Genomic DNA, 19,601 nt, shown 5'->3' with positions numbered 1-19,601 from the left:
CACAGCCGACCAGCCCAGTGTTGCCCAAGTCAGGGTCCTGTAGTACCTTCACAGGGCGGGGGGTGGGGGGTCAGAGCACCTTAGGGTCCTCTGTCCCCTTTCTCTCAGGGGCAATCTGGGCCCCTAGATCCTCACTCAGAGCAGTGATGTCCCAAGTCAGGCCCCACAGGATCAAGAAAAGGAACTCTGGGCAAGAACTTGGCCCCTTCATAGCTTCGGCCTGTGCGTCACATGCTGACCCTCAGGCTTGGAGGAGGTGGGTCTCTGTGGTGATTCAAAGACAAGCGCTGCTCTCCGAGAACCATCTTGCCCCCCATTCCGAGTCTGGCTGGTGGCTGCATCCAGGCGGGTGTGTGAGTGTGCAGGAAGCCCGACAGGTGGGTCCTGCCTCTCAGAGGGCCTGTGGCTGTCTCTGGGAGAGCCCAGGGTGGGGCTTCCAGGGACCCAGACACCATTGCCCCCAGGCCATTTCCCAAATCCCTGACAGGCTCTCAATCCACATTTTCTTCACAGAGAAACTCACAGCTCAATCCTGGCGTAAACTGAAGGCAGGGAGATGGTAACCTGGCCTGGCCCGAGCCAAGAGCGGCCACACGCTGCTTGGAGACATGGTTTCTGTCCTGCCGTCCCCAGTGAGGGGTACCATCTGTGTGGGAGATGACCTCCCCCTGGACTGGTGGCTCAGATCACCAGAGCCCCAACACTGGGGTCTCCAGCTTCAGGTCTGGAAGCTCCCACAAGTCCAGCATGGGAGGGGATGACCAGACCTTCCCCACAAAGGCGTCCTGAGCAAGCTCCCTTAGTGTTGCCCAGACTCCCTAAGAGCCTTCACGCAGGGGGAGCTCCTGACCTCCTGAGCAATCTGAGCGCCTTTACCTGCCAATTCAGACCCGCAGGCCTGCCTGGCAGCCTCTTCCCCACTCACAGAGCTCCAGGGGAGGGGGTCTACCTCCTAAGCCCCTGGAGGGATACTTACCAGCCCTGCCTAAAACAAGAACTTGAGGCTCAGAGAGGTTATGTGACCATGTTAAGGCTACACAGCTGGCTGAAGCCTGACCCTGGACTGCGGCTTTTCCCCCACCATCTGGGGGAATCAGCTTCCCCATTCTTGCCGTTCATCCGGGCTCCGTGGAGGCCGCCTCCATGTCGGCCCCAACTCCCAGCCTTCAGGCTCTGCTCCCAGCTAGAAGCTGCAGAGGCTGGGAAGCTCATTAGCTGTGTGGTACCAACAGCTCCTGAGATCTAACGCGGCCCCCCCGACCCCCCAGGGCACAGCAGGTATGTTGAAGTATAAATACCTTCCTGGCTGGCTGGGCCCCAAGAAGCCAAATGCCAGAGACAAGGACGGCACCCAGACATGTGGAGGGCACTCGCCCGGCTCTCCCTGTGCAGTGCACGGGAAGAAAGCCTGTGGGAACCCTCCGGAGTAAGTGGAAATGCAGCTGCCTGAGTCCTCCAGGACCCAATTGACAAAACTGGCTGAGGCCAGCCAGAGGGAGGTGAGTACTGGGCTGGGGCTCCAGCTGTCCTGGCTCCCCCAGTTCCCTGAGCAGATGCAGACAAGAGTGTCCCGAGTGCCCAAGGTGACCTGGCAAGGGCCCTCCGAAGCCACTGCTTTCATTCTCCCTTTAGGGGCCCTGCGGAATGGGAGGGACACTGATGAGGTCTCACTCAGAACAAGTCACTTTTATGACAAGCTCAATAAAGTCCATTTTAATTTCAGATTCCTTCACCCACAGGCATACAGAGGAGGAAGCCACTGGGCCCCAGTGAACACGTGTGGGGCAGAAATCCAGGCCACAGTGAAGCCACCGCCGCCCCACCGCATGCTTGTTCCTGGACTAACCTGACTCAGATGGCCCCCATGGAGCCTTTTGTCATATTTAGAGGAAACTCCTGACTGGCCCATCCAATGGGCAGTCAGTCCACTCCTAAGCTGTCATGGGTGCGAAGAGCCAGGCATTCAGCAGAGCGGGCGACAAAACCCCATAAGGTGGCCTGGGGGCGACCTCTTCTGGGGGGAGGGTGTGTTGTGATCTTCGGGCCCATTAGGACTCCGAGGTAGCAAACATTTTGTGACTCCTTCCCATTAAACCAAACGCAGTCCTTTGTGTCTGTGCGGGCACTGCCCAGAGGGGCCTTCCGCTGGCAGGTGGCAAGCCTCCGGGGGCAGAGAGCTGGTGGGGGACAGAAGTGCCTAACCTCGGGGGCTCGGGGGCGGAGTTGAATCCCCTTCGTTTATTGACCCAAGTCCCCCAGTACAAATCCCCGACCTGCCACCTCCCCCCCCAAATCGAGTGAGCTCTTGATCCTGGCTCCCCTGATCACGGTGGTGTTCTCTGCATGATTAGCTGCTGGTTCTCCAAGCACTGCTTCAGCCTGTCTTCCGTCAGCGTCAGCCGCTGCTCCAGGATGGAGACCGTCTGTAAGACAAATGGCACAGTCAGGCCTCAGAGGACAGAGGGGCTACAGGGCTGCCCTGGGGATCCCCTCAACCAGTCCTGTTCGGCTGCCCAGCCTGTCGTCCTGCCAGGTCCCTGTCTCCGATGGCTGCTAGGGACAGTTCTGGCCTTTGGGTCTCCTCCTGGTTCTGCATGGCTGTCCTCTGATGTCTGCAGGCAAGGGGAGGACACAGGAAAGGGAGGCAGTGGGCCCCACAGCCTTGGTCATTCTCCAAGACAACCAAGGGTCAGAATCCCCAGCCCTGGAAGTCTGGCCTTTAGATGGGAGTCCAGAGCAGAACCACTTCCTCATTTGGACTAGGCTTCTGTCCACAATCAACTGGAGATCATCACCCATCTCTATTCCAAAGATAAGAAAACAACACCCCCAAATAAAGGCACCCCATCTGGGTCCTGCCCATGTCTTAGGCCCTTCACCTTCACACCTGGAGGGGCTTCCCAGGCTGGGAGGTGAGTGACTGAGCAACTCTGAGCCTAGGAGGGCCTCTGCCTGTCTGAGTCCAATGAGGACCACTGTAGGAATAGGTCGTTTGAGACACAGGCCCTAACTCCATCTCTGAGCCCCTTTTCTCCTCTGTAATGGAAAGGACAATGCCAAGGTCACAGGAATCCCGGAGCCTAGGAGGTGACTCAAGATGGTGGCCAGCACTTCTTAGCTTGACCCATGCTGGCAACGCTTGTCATCACGTTGGCTTCCGGAGGCTGAGCCCGTGGCTCCCTGTCTTCTCTTGCCCAACCAGCATGGCTGGCCTGTGGACCTAGCCGTCTGGCTTGCCAAACGCCCCTAGTCCCACGTGCCGGGGAGGCATGTGCCTCATGGGCCCGGGCCAGTCTTACAGACATGGCTGCTGGACAAGGCTATAAAAAACGTGCCCACCTTCTCTGGCTTGGGACAGAGTGCTGGCAGAGGGGCAGTGCTGTCTGGGAGCCCGTGTGCTCCCCACAGAGCAGCTGGCTCACTGCCCTCAAGGACTCCTGCCCAGGACCTGCCCACCAGTCATACAGCGAAGCCCAGTCCTCGCCAGGCTGGCCATGGTGGCTGAGTTCTCCTTCACCTCCTCCCCGAGGGCTGGGTGAGTGCCTGTGTAGTGCCAGGCCTGCACCAGGCCCCGGGTGAATCCGCCGTAAGCGAGGCAGGCTTGGTCCCTGTGCTGTGCAGCTAGCTGACAGCCAGCAGAAAGGGGTCAGGTTAAGAAACAATACTTTCTATTAATTTTGCCCATTTGTCTATGGGCTTTCCCAAGAGGTTCTGCCACCTTCCCTGAGGCTCCAAAGATGCTCTGGGCCTTGGTCCAAGGAAAAGGAAACTTTCCTTTCATACATTTAATAAACCATTGAAACATTTTGGGAAGGAGTTTACCCTCTCGGGCTGCTATAAATTCTCGCAGCATCCCACACGGATGTCGGCTGCTCACAGAGGCTGCTCCTCAGGGCGGCTGGCCGTTCCTGAGGGAACTGACCTGGGCTGCAGGGGCTCTGAACCCGGGGGTACAGGCCTGAGCCTGAAAAGGAGCACTGCACCCCAAGAGGCAAAGCCGGGCTGAAGGGAACAGTCACACTCCCACTGTGCTGGCCAGAAGCCGCTGAGGGGTCTGTACCTCGTAAAAGGGGCGGCGGAAACAGCCCCTGGCTGGCCCAGAGCAGCATTCCTGGAAGTTTCCACTGGCTGCTGTGAAACGCGCGCTGAGCCAAGCTCCAAAATCCTTCCCCATCCAGACTTTTTCCGATGGCCCTGGACTCCAGGTCATAGTGGGGGAGCCAGCCTGCTCTTCCTCCGTGCCCACCCCCTCCCCGCCCTTTTTAACTTTCCACAGGGACCGAATCCGGAAATGTGGAGGCAGTGGGTGCGGGGTGAGTGTCAAAACCGGGGGTGCCACGCATTTCATGAGGCCTTCACTTAGTTCCACGGGGGGCCCATGCTTCTGCTCGATAGAAATATGGCCATTTGTCCATATTATACCTCTTTAAACATAACTGCACACCCATCTCTCCCTTTGAAGGAGGGTGCCGGCTGGTTGTGGGCCCTCCCCTGGGGAGCTTTGAGGCCGTGCTTCATGGCCTGTTGTAGACAGAAAGGCTTCATGTCCACGACTCCTCAAAATCTGCAGCTCCCCTCCCTCCTCCCTGCCGTTCTCCCGCCTCTCCCCTTTTCCAGCTGCGACCGACTCTGGAAGAGTCATCATCTCTGTTTGGTCTCTACTTCTAGCGCCCCCTGGCTCTGCCCAGATGTTGAGTGACAGTCACCATCCAGGGATGAGGTCCACCAGGCTCTTCGCACTCACATTTGATCCCACCTGACACCCGTCTGAGCTGGAAGGATGGGCCAGGGAGAGGAGGACGATTTTTGGATTATCTGTATGTTAGAATGCTGTCTGGTGTTCTCTGCTCCACAAGTTTTCCTTAATAATCCTACTCTAATAAAGCATGGGGTGTCGTTTTCATGGAAAATGGTGGCTCTCAAGGTCAAGTGAAACCTAGAAATCCCAATGCCTGATTTTGCTGATGTGCCTTCCCTCCGCAACGGAAAAAGATCTCCCCTGAGACCGAATGGGTGCCTTTGGGGCACTCAAGGAACAGAGGTCAAACATGCTCAGGGTTGGCGGTACAGACAGCAAGAGGGTGGGTGGGCCATCTGCAGGGACTCAGCCCAGGCCACTATGGTGCCACCAAGCCTCCCAGCTGCTGGGGCCTCTGGCGGAAGGGAAAAGCACTGGGGACAGCACATGCGTGGGCAAGGGTGTCCCCAGCAAGGACTGGTTCCAGGCCGTACTGCATGGCCTTGTTCACATGTCAGGCATACCACAAGCCTCAGTAAATACGTGCTGCCTCAGCATTCAGAAGGCAGAGGCCATAGTCCATTCTTCCAGCTGCCCAGGGCCATGCCAAGCAGGCTGCTCACCCTGCCTTGCACTCTGGGTCCTGCCACATGGTGCCCAGAGATGAGGCCCACCTGCTCCAGAGGGTGGGGAGGCGCACTACTGAAGCAAACAGCCCCACAGTCTTCCAGACACCGTCACCCCTGCCCCCAACCCACCCTCTCACCCTCCTTCCACTCAGGGCAAATGAGGGCTGGCCTCGCAAGCAGCCCCGGGGCCCACAGCAGAGGAGCGGTGGGCGGAGGTCTGGTCCCAGCCTCTCCCCCTTATAAGTCCCATAGCTTGTTAAGTCCCCAAGGAGGTCTGGTGGCACATGCCAATGAGGGAAGCAGCCCTGACTGACCCAGCTGTCTGGAGGCCTCTGCCCTTGCAGCAGGACAAAGGGAAAGTGGAGAAGCGGCTGAGTAGGCCAGGGTTCTGGCTGCTGGGCAGACCTGTCTGGGCAAGGTGACCCATCTCCTAGGCCTCCTGCATGCTGGGGTCCAAACTCCTTCAGAAAGGTCCCTCCTATTTGTGGACTGTGGAGAAACCAGGCAACTCATCCCCTCTCCCTGGGCCTTGTGCCATCTGGGTAGCTTACTCGAGTCCCCGCTGTAAATGGAGTGAGGAGTCCAGACTTGAAGGGAGAATGGTGGGAAGACCCAGGACAGGCTCAGGGGAGCCAGGGGGGTAGGGGGGTGGGGGGTGGCGGTCATCTCATGATTTCTGACACACTCGGCTCCAGGGGCCGCTCTTGGCAGCTGCCGTTCACGGAGAGCTCATGATACGCCAAGCACTCCTCAAAAACCCTCCGGGGTGGGAGGCTTCATCATCCCCATTTTTCACATGAGGAAACCAAGGCACGCTGCTATTAAGCACTTGCCTGAAGTCCACAGCTTATGAATGACAAGCCAGGGCCGTGAACTAAGGGGGCCCAGCTTCAGAGTTTGGGCTAAAGCACCGTGAGCTGCACCTTCGCTCTGTTCCTGTGGTGAACGAATAAGATGAGGCCTGGCCTTCCTCCTCCCACTGCTCCAGCCATGCCTGAAGGGTACCAGCCATGTAACCCCAGGAGGCCTGTGTGTCCCCCGACCCAAAGCCCAAACTCAGGCAGTCTAAGGAGATCCTCGTGCAGCTCTGTCCTTATCCGTCAGAAGACACCTCTGTCCTGTCCAGGTCACCCAGCCCAGTGGCTCCAGATTAAATGGGAACGAACAACCCCCCCAGCATCACTCAGCAGCCTCCTCACACCATCAGGCCACCCTCAGAGGTGGCTCCCAGGCCTCAGATGCCCCCAAACCCCACAAAGCACTCTGTCACCTGACTGGATATTTAGGTTTGGAATTATCACAAAGTCACAATTTTGGCTACAAAAAGGCAATGTTATATGGACAAAAGGGACATTATCAACAAGAACCTTTTAATAGATATGTGATGAGAAACCACCCGAAAACCTGAATTTTAGATGCTTTCTTTCACTGGGGGCCGTGTCACTCAGCGTAAGTGACCAATTCCCAAACACGCCATGGCACTCACCCCATTCCCTGCTCGTGCCCCACCCCTCACAACAAGGGGCTTGACTACTCTCTCCCTGAACCACAGTGACAGGAAGCAGAATTCAGACCCCATTGGGGCGCCTGGGTGGCTCAGTGGTTTAAGCCTCTGCCTTTGGCTCAGGTCAGGATCTCAGGGTCCTGGGATCGAGCCCCGCATCGGGCTCTCTGCTCAGCCTGCCTGTCTACTTGTGATCTCTCTCTCTGTCAAAAAAAAAAAAAAAAAAAAAAAAAAACAAACCCCACGCCTGGACACCGTCACCCCACATCTAACACCCTCTACTTCCAAGGTCACAGCCTTCACCTGCCAGCTACAGAGGAGCTTCACTGGGGGGGGGGGGGGGGGCAAGGTCACAGGAGACCCAGAATCTTCATTCTCAAAGTCACACCTGGTCAGCGGGTCACCTTGGAGGGCTTGTTTCTGAACCACGTTCTTCTGCTGCTGTCACTGGCGACTTCCAGGATGCCACAGCCCTGGTCATGGGAAATAGTGCCCTTAGGAACACTGCTGCTTGCTGTTGAAAGTATTCTGTTGTTTCTCTAGACTGAGGCCTGGCACACTCAGCTTGCTGCTCACTTTTGTAAGTCAGGTTTTATTGCCATGTCCACCTGTTTACATATGGTCTACGGCTGCTTTCTGGCAAGGATGGGGTTGCACGGTTGTGACAGAGACCCTCTGGCCCACAAAGCCTGATAGCTACTGTTAAGAAAGTTTGCAGACCCTTGCCCCAGACTCTCTTCACGCTCAGCCTCGGCACGTGATCCCTGGGCTGACCTAGGTCACCGAGGTTGACAAGGGCACACACAGACTCAGCGGGACCCATGGGGTACACACCCCATCCAGAGGCCAAGCACTAAGCAGCAGGACAGAGCAGGAGGGTGTGCTGGGAAGAACCGAGGGGTCCGGGTGCGGGAAGGGAGGGGTGAGCAAAGGCTAAGAAGGAGTTCACCAGGCAAGCAGGCAAGGAGGGTGCTGGGCCCAAAGGATCAGTGAGCACAGAGCCCAGAGGTGGCGGGGAAAGAAAGGAACAGGAGGGACAGAGCAAAGGAGGGCCCTGTGCTGGAATGAGGAAGGGACTCATGGAAGCAGGAGATGGGGCAAGGCGCTGCTGGCCACGCCAGGCGGCCTTGCCTTCAGCCTTAGAGCACAGGATGGTGTTGGTGGTCCCAGGCTGAGTGGGGAGCAGACCCCTCTGGCTGCCACACAGGGATGCTCTGGGGAGGGCCTGCATGGCCCTGGTTAGGCGTGTTAGAAGCCTAACCAGACACACCCACGAGGTATGAACCGCCAGCAGCTGGTGGTAAGTCGGGGGCGGGGGGATGGGAGAAGGGACAGCCCTCCACAAGAGAGGTGAGAATGGGCTCCGGAGAGGACAGGTTAAGTGTGAGGCCCCTCTGAGAGCCCGGAGGGGGCCCAGAGCCAGCAGCAAGGCTATTTTGTTTTGCTGACATCATCTTTACTGCTGGGGTCAGAGTGGGGGACATAAGCAGGGAGAGCAATGGACCCATAAGCCCCTGGGTCTCAGACAGAATTAGGGGCACAAGGATGTCAGGGACACCGCTGAAGCCCCCTGGAAAGCAGCCTGGCCCCTCAGTGGTTGACGAAGAAGGGACAGCCCAGCACAGGGGACCAGACAGGGAGGAGGGTGATAGAGGTGTTGGGGACCGAAACCATGAGCACGAGGGAGGCCAGCTCCAGCTGGGGCAGGGAACTGTTTCTAGCCTGACTTTGCTGCCTGAGCTCTCCAGAGGAAAATCCTCCCGGGAGAGGCTGAACAAGGACATCTCACTCGAATCCTCAGGGGACAGCAGACACTGATCTGTCCCCTGTCAAGTCAACATTAACAGGCAAGCAGCTTCTCTCACTCACAGTTCAAGACGTGTAAGACGGTTCATGTAACACCCTGAAGGGCCTTCTGAGTGGGGTCTAAAAATAACCGATTTTAAAGTGACAGGCTTGTATTTTTAGTCTCCTAAGAACCTGAGTGATGCTCAAAGAAGCCGCACCAAAATGCCAGTCCTCAGCCACACGTCTGGCACCCAGGGCCCCCAACTCCAAGTGGGAGACAACACAGCATGGGGGACATTTCCACAGACACCAAGGCTCCATACCTCATGGCCTTAGATGCCTTCTACCGACAGGCATCCAGGTCTCCGATGCCTGCCTGAGGCCGTGGGGCTCTGGCAGCTGGAACAGCAGAGCCCAGCTCACCCCACACTGTCCCCATGCCCCCCAAGGGCTCAGAGAGGCCAGTCTAGGTGCCCTATGAGGGACAGCGCCTGGGGTGTGCATCTCCACTAACTTCCGAGGTGGCCAAGGGGAGGCCCCGACTCCTGGTGTGTGACAGGGACTCAGGAAACGGTAGTGCCGTCAGAAGCCAAAGTGGGTTTGCAGGGCATCTGCCTGAGCGGGCTGGTGCCAAGGCTGGGGAGCCAGGATGCTCCCACGGGCTCTGCACGGGCATCGTGTGGAGGTGAGAGTCCAGTGCTCCCTGAGAGAAGGACTCCCCCACCCTCAGAGGCCCCGCTCGCCCCATGGAGCAGTGTGCAGTCCTCTGGGGACCACTCTCTCCCTACCAGTTCTGCCATCGTGCTCTCCCTGGGCTTGATGGGCTTCTCCTCTTTCCCTTCTGCCTACTTCCTGGCCCCCAACTTCCTCACGGAATGACCTCCCCTTCTTTCCGCCCTGCTAGGTTCTTATTTCTCCCCAGACTGGTTTCCTATTGAGGCAGGCTTGTCCTGCATTTTTTTCCTCAGCTCCTTTCCCTAGTCCTTGTTTCTACCTGCTTTTCAGGTCATTTTTCATCCCCTTTTCACTTGTGTTTGGGGACAAGGCAAGAAAAGGAGCAGGATGTATTCACACAAAGTGAGATCCAAGTGAAGTCCAGGACCCTGACATGGCTCACCTACTCTGGGGCTGACAGACCTGGTTAGGAGACCTCCAACTCTGACCAGGGTTTGGGAGGCCTTTGTGAGGAGACAACACAAGATGGGCTGAAGGAAACGAATTCCAAACCCCCGGTACAGCAGGTACAAAGGCCCTGAGGCACAGAAGAATATGGTGCACTTGGAACTATTAAGGAGCTCAGTGTGGTTGGTCTGGAGTGGCTGAACAAGGAAGAGAGTGTGGTGGCCATGGGGAAAGTGGAGGAGGGGCCCCAGGGCCCTCAGCCACAGGGGACAGAACAGGGAAGCCTCCACTCCCTGGCACCGCCTTATCGCACTCACAGGTCTGAGCAAGTTTCAGAGTGGCCAGTTCTCAAAGCTGATTCCCGAGCGAGTCTGGGGAAGAGGCTCAGCCCTGGAACTGACCATGGCCAAGTGGTGCCTCAGCTGGAGGTGAGACGGAAGGGAGTGACCTGGCACTTCAGAACACAGACCCAGGGCAGACCCTCCGAGCCAGGGCACCTTCTGCAGCTGCTCCTCCGCCCAGAGCACGGCTGCTACCTCGACCTTTGCTGAAAGTCTCTTTCCTATATAGCTTGTGGGCAAATGTAGCAGTAAAACCGGAGCCCAACTTCCATAAAGCCCCGAGGGCACCACAGTATACCAGTGGGGCCCTCTGGACATCCCCACATCTATCAGGTATGTCACCTGCCGCCAGCAAGAGACTCTGGGTCGTGGAGGCTTCTAGGCACTGGCGTGGCTGCCGCACCTGTCCTGTCTGGGTTGGCTTCTGGCGAAGCAGCTCGGCCACGACTAACAGTGAGTAACGTTTTGGAAGGTGGGAGAAAGATGGAGGGAGACCAACCAGCTGTTCTATGTGCACTTCTCAGCTATCCGGCCAGTTCCTTACAGAACGCTCCTGCATATGGAGGCCGTGCCCCAGCTTTTCCCACAGCACCCCCCGACCCCATCCCAGGCTTCTCTCCCACAGCCCCCCACCCCAGCCAGGGAACTTCTCCACATCCGCCCTCCTGCTCTCAGTAGAGCTCTGGGTACAGCACGGGGCCCCTCCCAGGCCTCCCAGACAGGTGGCCCGGAAGTGACACCCCCCCACCCCCACAAGCACTCTGCCAGGCTCGGGGCACAGTGGTGAGGGGAACTAAACCTGTCCCAAGACAGCAGTGTAGCTGAAAGCCAGGAGACGGAGCCACCAGTGCCTGAAGGGGGCAAGACGGGCAGTGAGGCAAGAGGGCGAAGCGGTTGGGGTGGGGGGGTGCCACTTGTGCAGCTGTGTGCCAGGGCCACAAGTGGGGAGAAAGTCAGAGGGAGGAAGGTTAAGTATGCAGGGAGGAGGCAGCCCGGGGCAAAGGCCCAAAGGCTGGGAGAGGGCAGGGGGAGTGGTGAGCACAGGGGGCTGCTGGAGCAGAGGAGGGCTGGAGAAAGGGCTGACGGGGTGCAGGAAACCAGTCCCGTGACTGGACTGTGCTGTCCGCGACCCCTGGGCTGCTGAATCAGGTTGGGCAACGCCCTCACCTCAGGGCTCTGCTTGAGGATTGCCCTCACCGGATCCAGGCAGGCTACCCCTGCCCCAGGGCCACCCCCTCTGCTGCCTCACCTTCCCGGGACTCCTGGGTCACCCTTCCCCTCCACCTGCTTCTCCCATGTCACTTTCCTGTGCAGGAGCTCAGGGCTAAAGGCTGGACTCCAGGCCCGCGCTGCCTGTTACCATGGCTCTCTCTGACCAAAGCCCCACTCCAGCCGTCTTCCCCCTGAAGACCTCCTGGTCCCATCCCACACTCGGTGCCTGTCTTCCTCCTCTCCGCGGATGTCCTGGCCACAGCACGGGGGCGGGCCCTTGGAAAATGCTGCCATGGTAACCTCCGATCCCCACCTTTATCCTGTGGTAAGAGCATGGGCTCCAGGGCTGTTCTTCCTGGGTTCAGATCTGAACTTGACTCCTAGCTTGCTGAGCGGCCTTGGGCAAGCTACCAGACTCAAGGTTTCAGATTCCTCATCTGTATAATCCATCTCTCTGGGCTCCACTGTAATCCTGTACTAACAGCTCATATTTATGTGGCCCTTGCTCTGGACATGGGAGTGTACTATGGGCAACATGGCTCCCCACCTCACAGTGGCCATGGCGGAGCTCTGGGCTGCAGGGGGCCTTGTGCACAGATGGGGCTTGATGGGGCCCTGAAGAAGGCAGCCTGTGGTCAGGCCTGGTAGGGACTGAGCCATCAGGGCACGTGGTGGTCTGGCTGCTCCTTAAAGTTCTCTTGTGACGGAAAGTTCCTTTTAATCACTTCCAGGCTTGTGGTTGCTTTGGGCTCCTCCAGGCGGTCTCCCACAGGGGCGGGGGCATCCCAGCCCCCGCCCCCCACCCCAGAAGCCAGATTACTGGTGGTAGTGTCCCAGGCGCCCTGGGGCTTCGGGAGAGGGCACAGCTGCCCAACCACACCACTGGGGACCCTGGTGCCAGGCTGCGGGAAACATCCTGGCGTTGGCCATTGGCTCAAGGCCCCTGTCTTGACTATGCCGCACAGAATGTCGAACTTTCCTTTGGTTTCATTGCAAAGATGGAAAAATGTGGAATTAATCTCCCCCATAGCATGGTTTTGACTTCACTCAGATTTTAAAGATCTAAAACAGATGCAAGAAAAGGGGAATCTCTTTGCTGTGGGGTCTTGTGAGCTATCAAAACAAAGTGGGTTTGCCAGGTTCAGCGCCCGCACAGCTCTGCCTCGTCTCTTGCCAGTTCCAGCTTTGTCTGCTGGTGTACGTCTGTGTGAGCACACACGTGTGCATGTGCACACGCAGTGCCCTGTCTTGGGGATGGTGCCCTGGCCAGCCAGTTGCCCTATGTCTGCGGGGCAAATGCGGGCTGGAAGGGCCGGCACACCTTCCTGAGAAGGGGCTGATGGTCTGAGCCCTGCCCTTCCCACCAGCCAGGGCTCTGGCTCTCTGCCCCAGCTTCTGTAAGGCGCCCCATCGTCTGTGGCACAGGGGCCTTCAAGTTGAATGTGCAGATGTTGGCCCTTGACAACCTGTTGACCTCCATCAATCTAAACATCAGCTTCGCGAGGACAGGGGTTTTTGTCAATTCTTGCTCACCGCTGTCCTCTTGTTTCCAGGCACAGCTCCTAGCACAAAGTAGGTGCCACACGGGGCGCTGGATGGACAAATGCCAGGCCCTGAGTGCCACGGAGATGCAGAGAATTTGGGTCCTGCCCCAACCAGCCCAGGTCCCCAAGAGCCCGACTGGCTGGTAAGGAACCCGCTCCGCTCCCCCTAGCTTGGGCCTTGGACCTGGGAGGCTTGAGGGAACAGTGGGGGAGGGGTTGGAGGGTAGGTAGGACTGAGGGGCCCCTGTCAGCTGGCCTTGGCCTCAGCAGGATGTGGGGGTACACAGAGTGGGCTGGGAGTCCAGGAAGCAGCCCACTTCCTCCCCTTCCCACCTCAGACCTCATTTGATGAGGGCTAACAGCTCCGAGCCCTGAACTGTAGAGGGGAAGAAGGAGACTCCCTCTCACGCTGCCGTCTGACAGACTAACTTGTCTAGGATCACACAGAGTCAATACACAACAAAATGTGTTTTTGAAGAAATTCCTCCCAATATCTCCAGGCTCAGCAACTGTCTTTTTACCCAACCCTTTTCACCCCCCAGTTTGCTGCTAACAACACAAAATGAGCCTTTGTCTCTCGAGCCCATAGGTCCATGTTTCTGTTTCACATTATCTCAGGGATATAGGATTTCTCTGACGTTTCTGCATCCCCCAACCCTCACCTCTACGGAGGATTAGCTCTCCTCGGGAAGTACATGAAACACTATTTTCTATTGGTGGATTAGCCATGGGATTAAGGAATCTTGGCTAATTTACCTTCCTTGTGGCTTAAAAGCAGCTCCTTTTAAATGAACACAGGCTTTTCCATCTTACTACTTACCCACAAAAGAGAAGCTATTAGAAGTGGGTCCACTCACCACCATCCATAAAACCAAATGCTCCTGGGACCCATGGGGGGCTACCTGCACCACAACAGAAGATCTGAGCTGCGTATCCCACCTACACTGGCCTGAGTGCAAGGTCATCTCTTTGTCAGCCCTGGGCAGGCCACCAGGGAGGCAAGGGTCTAACGGGACAGCCCCAAAGTGCAAGATGCTAGTCACTGCTGGGCCAGAGGCTCTGCTGTACTCTGACCCCAGGGTGAGTCCAAACAGGGCCGAGCATGGGGCGTGAACCTTGGCTTTTGACCACCTCCTGCATTCTGTTTCTTTGGAAGCTGACTTTTCCAACAATCCATAAACGAACGTGGTAGTTAATTTACCACAACCCAATAAAACACAATCATCCCAAATCAGACAGACTGTCAGGTGGTTTACTGGAGGCCTCAGGACAGCCGGGCAAGTCAGGCAGTTAGCCCCAGCCCAACAGGACCAGCTCAGGCAAGAAGGGCTCACAGGATTTCCCTGCCCTGCTGAGGACCCACTGATCCATGGTAGGAAACCTAGCCTCTCATCTTTAATGGTTTTCTGGAGCCATTAGCTGGGCCCAAATCAGAAATGAGGCAGGCATGGACCTGCTCCTCCAAAAGCCATGCCTCCCTGAGTTTAAAGCATCTTTCTGCCTTTCCTCCCCTGTCAAGGAGAGGATCTGTACTGGCCGTCCAGGCCCGGAGAGGGCCCTCTGAGGGGCAGGGGGAAGGAAGGGGCCAGCCTGACTGTAGCTCTCCCTGCCCCTGCTCTAGCGGTGCCTCATTTGGGACAGTGCCAAATGGCCACAGGGTCAGCTGTGACTTGGTTCGTCGCAGAGCCATGCAGGCCTATATGGCACTGCTTGTCCAACCAGAAGTCATAGGCCCCTTCTTGTGGCCAGCACTTAACCCATCCCTGGAAGGCGCCTGGGGCCCGAGAAGAGTGCGAGCAAACCCACAGTCCCCTTCTTCCTTCCTCTAGAGCAATCCTGGAGTCAGTCTGAAAGAGATGCCCCCGCATGGACCCTGTTATCCCACTTCAGCCCCTGCTCCCCCACCCCTCCCCCCGCGCCGCCCACCCCAAGCAGGCTTGGGGCCTCATAGGAGAAATCTCCTGGGACCGTGAACATTCCGGGGCCCGGAGGTAACCACAGCCATCCCAAGCCCATCTGGTGGGCGGGGGGCCTTCGATCTGCAGCCTCTTTGTAGAGGAATGCTTTTTTCCACAACCGCAGACGGCAGAGAGGACAGAGCTGCCATGCACTCATGAATGTGAGCTTGGCCTATCTTTGAGTGCCTCGAGCAGCGCCAGCCTTTGCTTTTTGCAAAGCCAGAGGGGCCTGTGGATACATGGCCCAAAAGAGCAACAGGGTGGGGGAAGGGCCAGGGCCCAGCCCCTTTGCAACCGGCTGGAGTCAGACTCCAAGTATGCCTCTGACACAGACCACAGAGTGTCCTGTCCCCAGGAAGCAGCCTCTTGACAGAGGAAAAACAAATCTCGTCTCCAAACCCCCAAGTGGCGGGGGCGCAGGCTGTCCTGAACTTGATTTTGGCCCAAGGGCAGCTCTTGAAAGTCTGTACAGAGGAGGACAGCTAGACCTTCTCTGACTAGGTAGGCCTGGTGGCCAGATGTGCTGATGTGGAGAGAGGAACCACGTTTGTGGGAACCCACAACCACCACTCCAGGCCGCTGCCATCGGAGGGCTGCACACACCCTATAAACGGGAGTCCTGGCAGGGGATGGGGCAGCCAGGCAGGCTGACTTTCACTCTACACCCTCCCGAAGAGTTCGGTCCAGGCGCACCTGGGAGGGCCAGCCCCCAGCTAAAATGGCACAACTGCTTTAAAATCGAGTCTGTTTGTACAAACAACAGTTCATCTGCCCAGGAAAGAGGTACACCGAGAGCCCCCAAGAGGGGTCAGGCGGGCCCTGCGTTCCCACCTTCCCTGCCAGCACGGAACTAGGTGTCTCACCCAAGCAGCCCATCAAATTGGGAACCACCAGGACCATGGTGGGGAGGGTCGGGATGTCTCAAAATAAACAGGCCACTCCCCAACAGTCTAACTCCCCAAAGCACACAGACATAAATCCTTGGCCCTGCTGAGTTAGGTCAGCAGAGTTACAACCTGGCTATTTCACGCACTCAAATGTCAGAGGCCCAAACTGGAGGGGCTGGGTGGGCCTGCCCCCGCCTGCTTCCCACTGCATGCACGTTCTAGTCCCAGAGCCCAGCGGCCCCTGGTGAGTCACAGGAACCTGAACGTGACATCACAGCATTGCTGTGGCCAGACCAAAGCACGGGTGCCATAAAAAAAACATAGCTGGAGCAGGAATTTCATGGTTTGGTATTTTTAAAAAGCAGCAAGATGTGAAACTAGAATCGAAAATAACTCTGCTGTGGGCTTCAGAGGCAAAACCTCCAAGCTGTTTGTTGGGCCCAGGCCCCTTACTGTAGCCTTCCCAGCTCCTGGGTACTGTCCACGCCTCAGCGCCCTACTTCTGGCCCTTGAGGAAGATCTAGGGACTCTGCAAATCCCAGAAAGCACCCAAAGCTCTGTCACACAGGAGTCGCAAAGGAAGCAAAGGGGGACAATGTGGGAGGTGAGCTCACGCAGCCAGGCCAGTGGTGGAAAGTGGCCCCTAGATCACCTGACATAGCCCCACAAGAACATGAGAGGAAAGGTCAGGGCCTCTGTCTGGATACACGCTGAAGGCCCATCCCCAAGCAGGCAGGTCTGGCAACCACGGGGCCTACCCTGGAGTCCTTCCTCAAGGGGAGCAGAGATAGGAAGGCGACTCATGGAAAGAAGGCCCTAAGGGAAGTCCCGGCCCCACGTGAGGTGCTGACCTCTGCTGCCTATCGCATGGGACAGGCAGATGAGCAGTGCCCAAAGTCTCCCGTCTATAGAGGAGGAAACCAAGGCTTACTCAGATCTACAGAGACAGAAAGAGGCAAAGCTGGGCCAGAGCAGTTTTTTTTTCTGGACCTCATAGTCCTCTAAGGTTGAGCCAACTTTCTCAGGAAGAGAAGACTTGGGACAGGCAGTGACCCCGTGGTAGCCACAGGACAGGTGTGTGTTCTCCCCAGGGTGTGTGTGTGTGTGTGTGTGTGTGTGTGTGTGAGGACAGGGTCACAAGAGGAAGACGGGGCACCCACTCAGCCCTGGCAGCTCCTGAGAATTCCCATGCTGGGTTTTGAGGAGCAAAAAGTTTCCAAAGAAAAACCTACACCCCGGTGCCTGGGTGGCTCAGTTAAACATTTGCCTTCGGCTCAGGTCATGATCTCAAGGTCCTGGGATCGAGCCCCACATTGGGCTCCCTGCTCATCAGGGAGCCTGTTTCTCCCTCTACCCCTCCCCCTGCTTAGGCTCTCTCACTCTCTCAAATAAATACAATTTAAAAAATTAGAAAGAAAGAAAAACCTAAATGCCATTATTAGGAAACACATTTCCCCCAACAACCATTAGGATAACTGGATTCAAAGAACAGCTATCACAGTAAGTATACGTCTTTGAAGAGCTTCAATCTTGGCCAGATGCCTGGGTCCAGGTTCAAGGCTCCCATCTCTAATGGGCCCCATGACCCATCTCTGATTTTCAACAACCCCTTGCACCCCGGTCCCCCATCACCTCCTGGGCTCCCCTCCCTGGACCTGGGAAAAGAGCTCTTCTTTCTCTCCCTCTCATCCTACTGCCGAGTCAGACCACTAGAGTCTCACTGGCAGCTCAAGGGCATTCCTGGGACTCAAGTCCAGCAGCTGCGGAGGCCTGTGGAATGTCCACTCCCTACACTCCTGTGTTACCTGGCCAGCCTGGTGCTTTCCCACACTCTCCTGGGAACACAGACTTCGTGCTGTGCTTCACGGAATAGCTGGTGCCAGTCTAACACATCCATTTAACCAGGGGCTTCCCAACGGCGCTCAGAAACATGAGCTGGCTCGACTATCCCAACTTTATAAGGCTCTGGGGAACAATGTCACCTGATGAATGACGGGGTTGGTCCTCAGATCCGGGAGGGCAGGTGTGTCCAAGCTGATGGGCAGGTGGTCACTCTGCTCCCCACAGCTGGCAGGGGAGTGTAAGGCCAGACAGACCCCTGGGCTCCTCGAGGAAGCCAACCCTGACTACACCAAAACTCTCCAGCAGGGGAAGCTGGGGAACCCCATCCTACAGTGGCTTGAGCTCAGGATCACCCGGGATCCTGGAGAAGTCCCAGGCTGAGTGGCCCTGGGGGCTGGTCCAGGCCCAGCAAGCCATTACCCACACCCTATCCACGCCTGGCATGGCGCTAGCTGCTGGGCGCCAGGCGGGAGGATGATATGAGGGTCAGGTAAGAGTGCCTGTGGGAAGCTGCAGGGCTCAGATAAACAGCGGGAGGAAGCAGATGACAACGAAGACATGATCCCTACCCTCTGTGGACTTCCCATCTAAAACAGCACCATAGGGAGGACTGCCAGGCCAGGCCAGTGAGAACACTCACGCGGGAGATGGACAAAGGCCTGTGAACCTTGCAACCATTCCAAAGTTAACACTCTGAACAGGTACACTTTTGAAGAACAATGTGTACCCGTTTGAAGAACACTTTAGAGAAAGGGCATTCCTAAAAAAATAAAACGGTACAACCTCAACTGGGTAGTCAAAGGGCTGGATTTTGATGCTACACATGGCCCAAGGAGAGTTTGCTTCCCAGGCGATGACAAGCCTTTTGAACGCTTGCTGGCCCCAGATGCAGAGAGAGCTCAAGCAACGAAGGAAACTCGCCGCCCCCACTGAGAGGGCTGAGGCATGGCTCCTCCGGGCAGGGAGATAGAGGGCAACTGGGGTAAGTGTTTCTGGTGTTGCTGTGATCCCCCGCCATCCCCACCAGACCCTGACTAATGACGAGGGCAGCACACGGCACTGCTGGGGACTGTTCGCAGAGCTTCACACAAGCTAACACATCTAATCCTCACGACAGACCCGTGAAGTGGCTACTCTTATCAGCGATGTGTTCCAGATTTGGAAACTGAGGCACAGAGGTTAAGCACCTGGCCCAAGGTCACCAGAACGTACACCCAAGCAAGCTGATCCACACTGTTCTCCATGGGCGCGCTCAGCCGCCTGATCTCTGGGCCACTGAAGAGGACTGAGATTGGTCCTGGGCCTTCAGACTGGCACAAAGGGGCCGTGAACATCCAGAGAGGAGGAATCAGTCACTGGGCCATCCCAGCCTGTTGAGCAGAAAGGCAGGCTCTGAGGACTGAGGGCTTCCGCAATGGGGTATCCTGCTCATGTCACCCAGGGGCAGAAGGCTCTGTGACTCACTCAGTAAACATTTCAGCCACTGCAGCCCCCACAGTTCTTCCTTGGAGGATGTTCTGGGTGATGGAGGATGGAAGGACCCGGAAGGCAACTTCCCTCTCAGAACCCTCTTTAAAGTAGACTTCCTTGTGGGGGAGGGAAGGGGCAGTGAGGGGGTTGGGACAGAGGGGAACAGCATGATTCAGATGACTCTGAGGTAGGAGTCCTTGTGGGGGTAGCTGAGATACCCCTGCCCCTCCAGAGTACAGACATACGTCAAGATGGCGAGGAGTGCTCACTGATGGGGTACTGTGTGAGGCCAATACCCACAGGCAAAGGAGGCTCAGAGCCTGGCTGAGTGACCCACATGGGTAGCTCACAGGGTCACCTGGCTCTGGGCTTCAGAGGTGGGGCTGCCCACAGCCACACTGGTCCCAAGAGAAAGGAACACCCAATCCCACAAGAGACAGCTCTGGCTGTAGCTCGGACACCTCAGCTAGAGCCCCAAACGGAAGAGAGGAGGTACGTCTGGAAAACAACCAGCACCAAACTCAAGGACAGCATGCCAGTGAGCACAAATGCACCTCCTACCACTT

At 57.1% G+C, this 19,601-nt stretch overlaps 1 protein-coding gene across 5 annotated transcripts in view; it reads right to left on the bottom strand.

Moving 5' to 3' along the window:
• Positions 1 to 1,685: 1,685 nt before the first annotated feature.
• The window catches only part of POC1A (POC1 centriolar protein A), a 69,485-nt gene continuing 51,569 nt past the window's right edge, over positions 1,686 to 19,601 (bottom strand). For all 5 annotated transcript variants that reach the window (XM_047692708.1, XM_047692674.1, XM_047692701.1 and 2 more), the window contains one exon: positions 1,686 to 2,423. In XM_047692708.1, the coding sequence (XP_047548664.1) occupies positions 2,325 to 2,423 (99 nt within the window). In that variant the 3' untranslated portion in view covers positions 1,686 to 2,324. The remainder of the gene's footprint in view (positions 2,424 to 19,601) is intronic.

This window comes from Lutra lutra, chromosome 1 (assembly GCF_902655055.1).
Source record: "Lutra lutra chromosome 1, mLutLut1.2, whole genome shotgun sequence".
Taxonomy (NCBI): Eukaryota; Metazoa; Chordata; class Mammalia; order Carnivora; family Mustelidae; genus Lutra; species Lutra lutra.
Note: the sequence above shows the minus strand (reverse complement) of the source record. Positions and strands in the feature narration are given on the sequence as shown.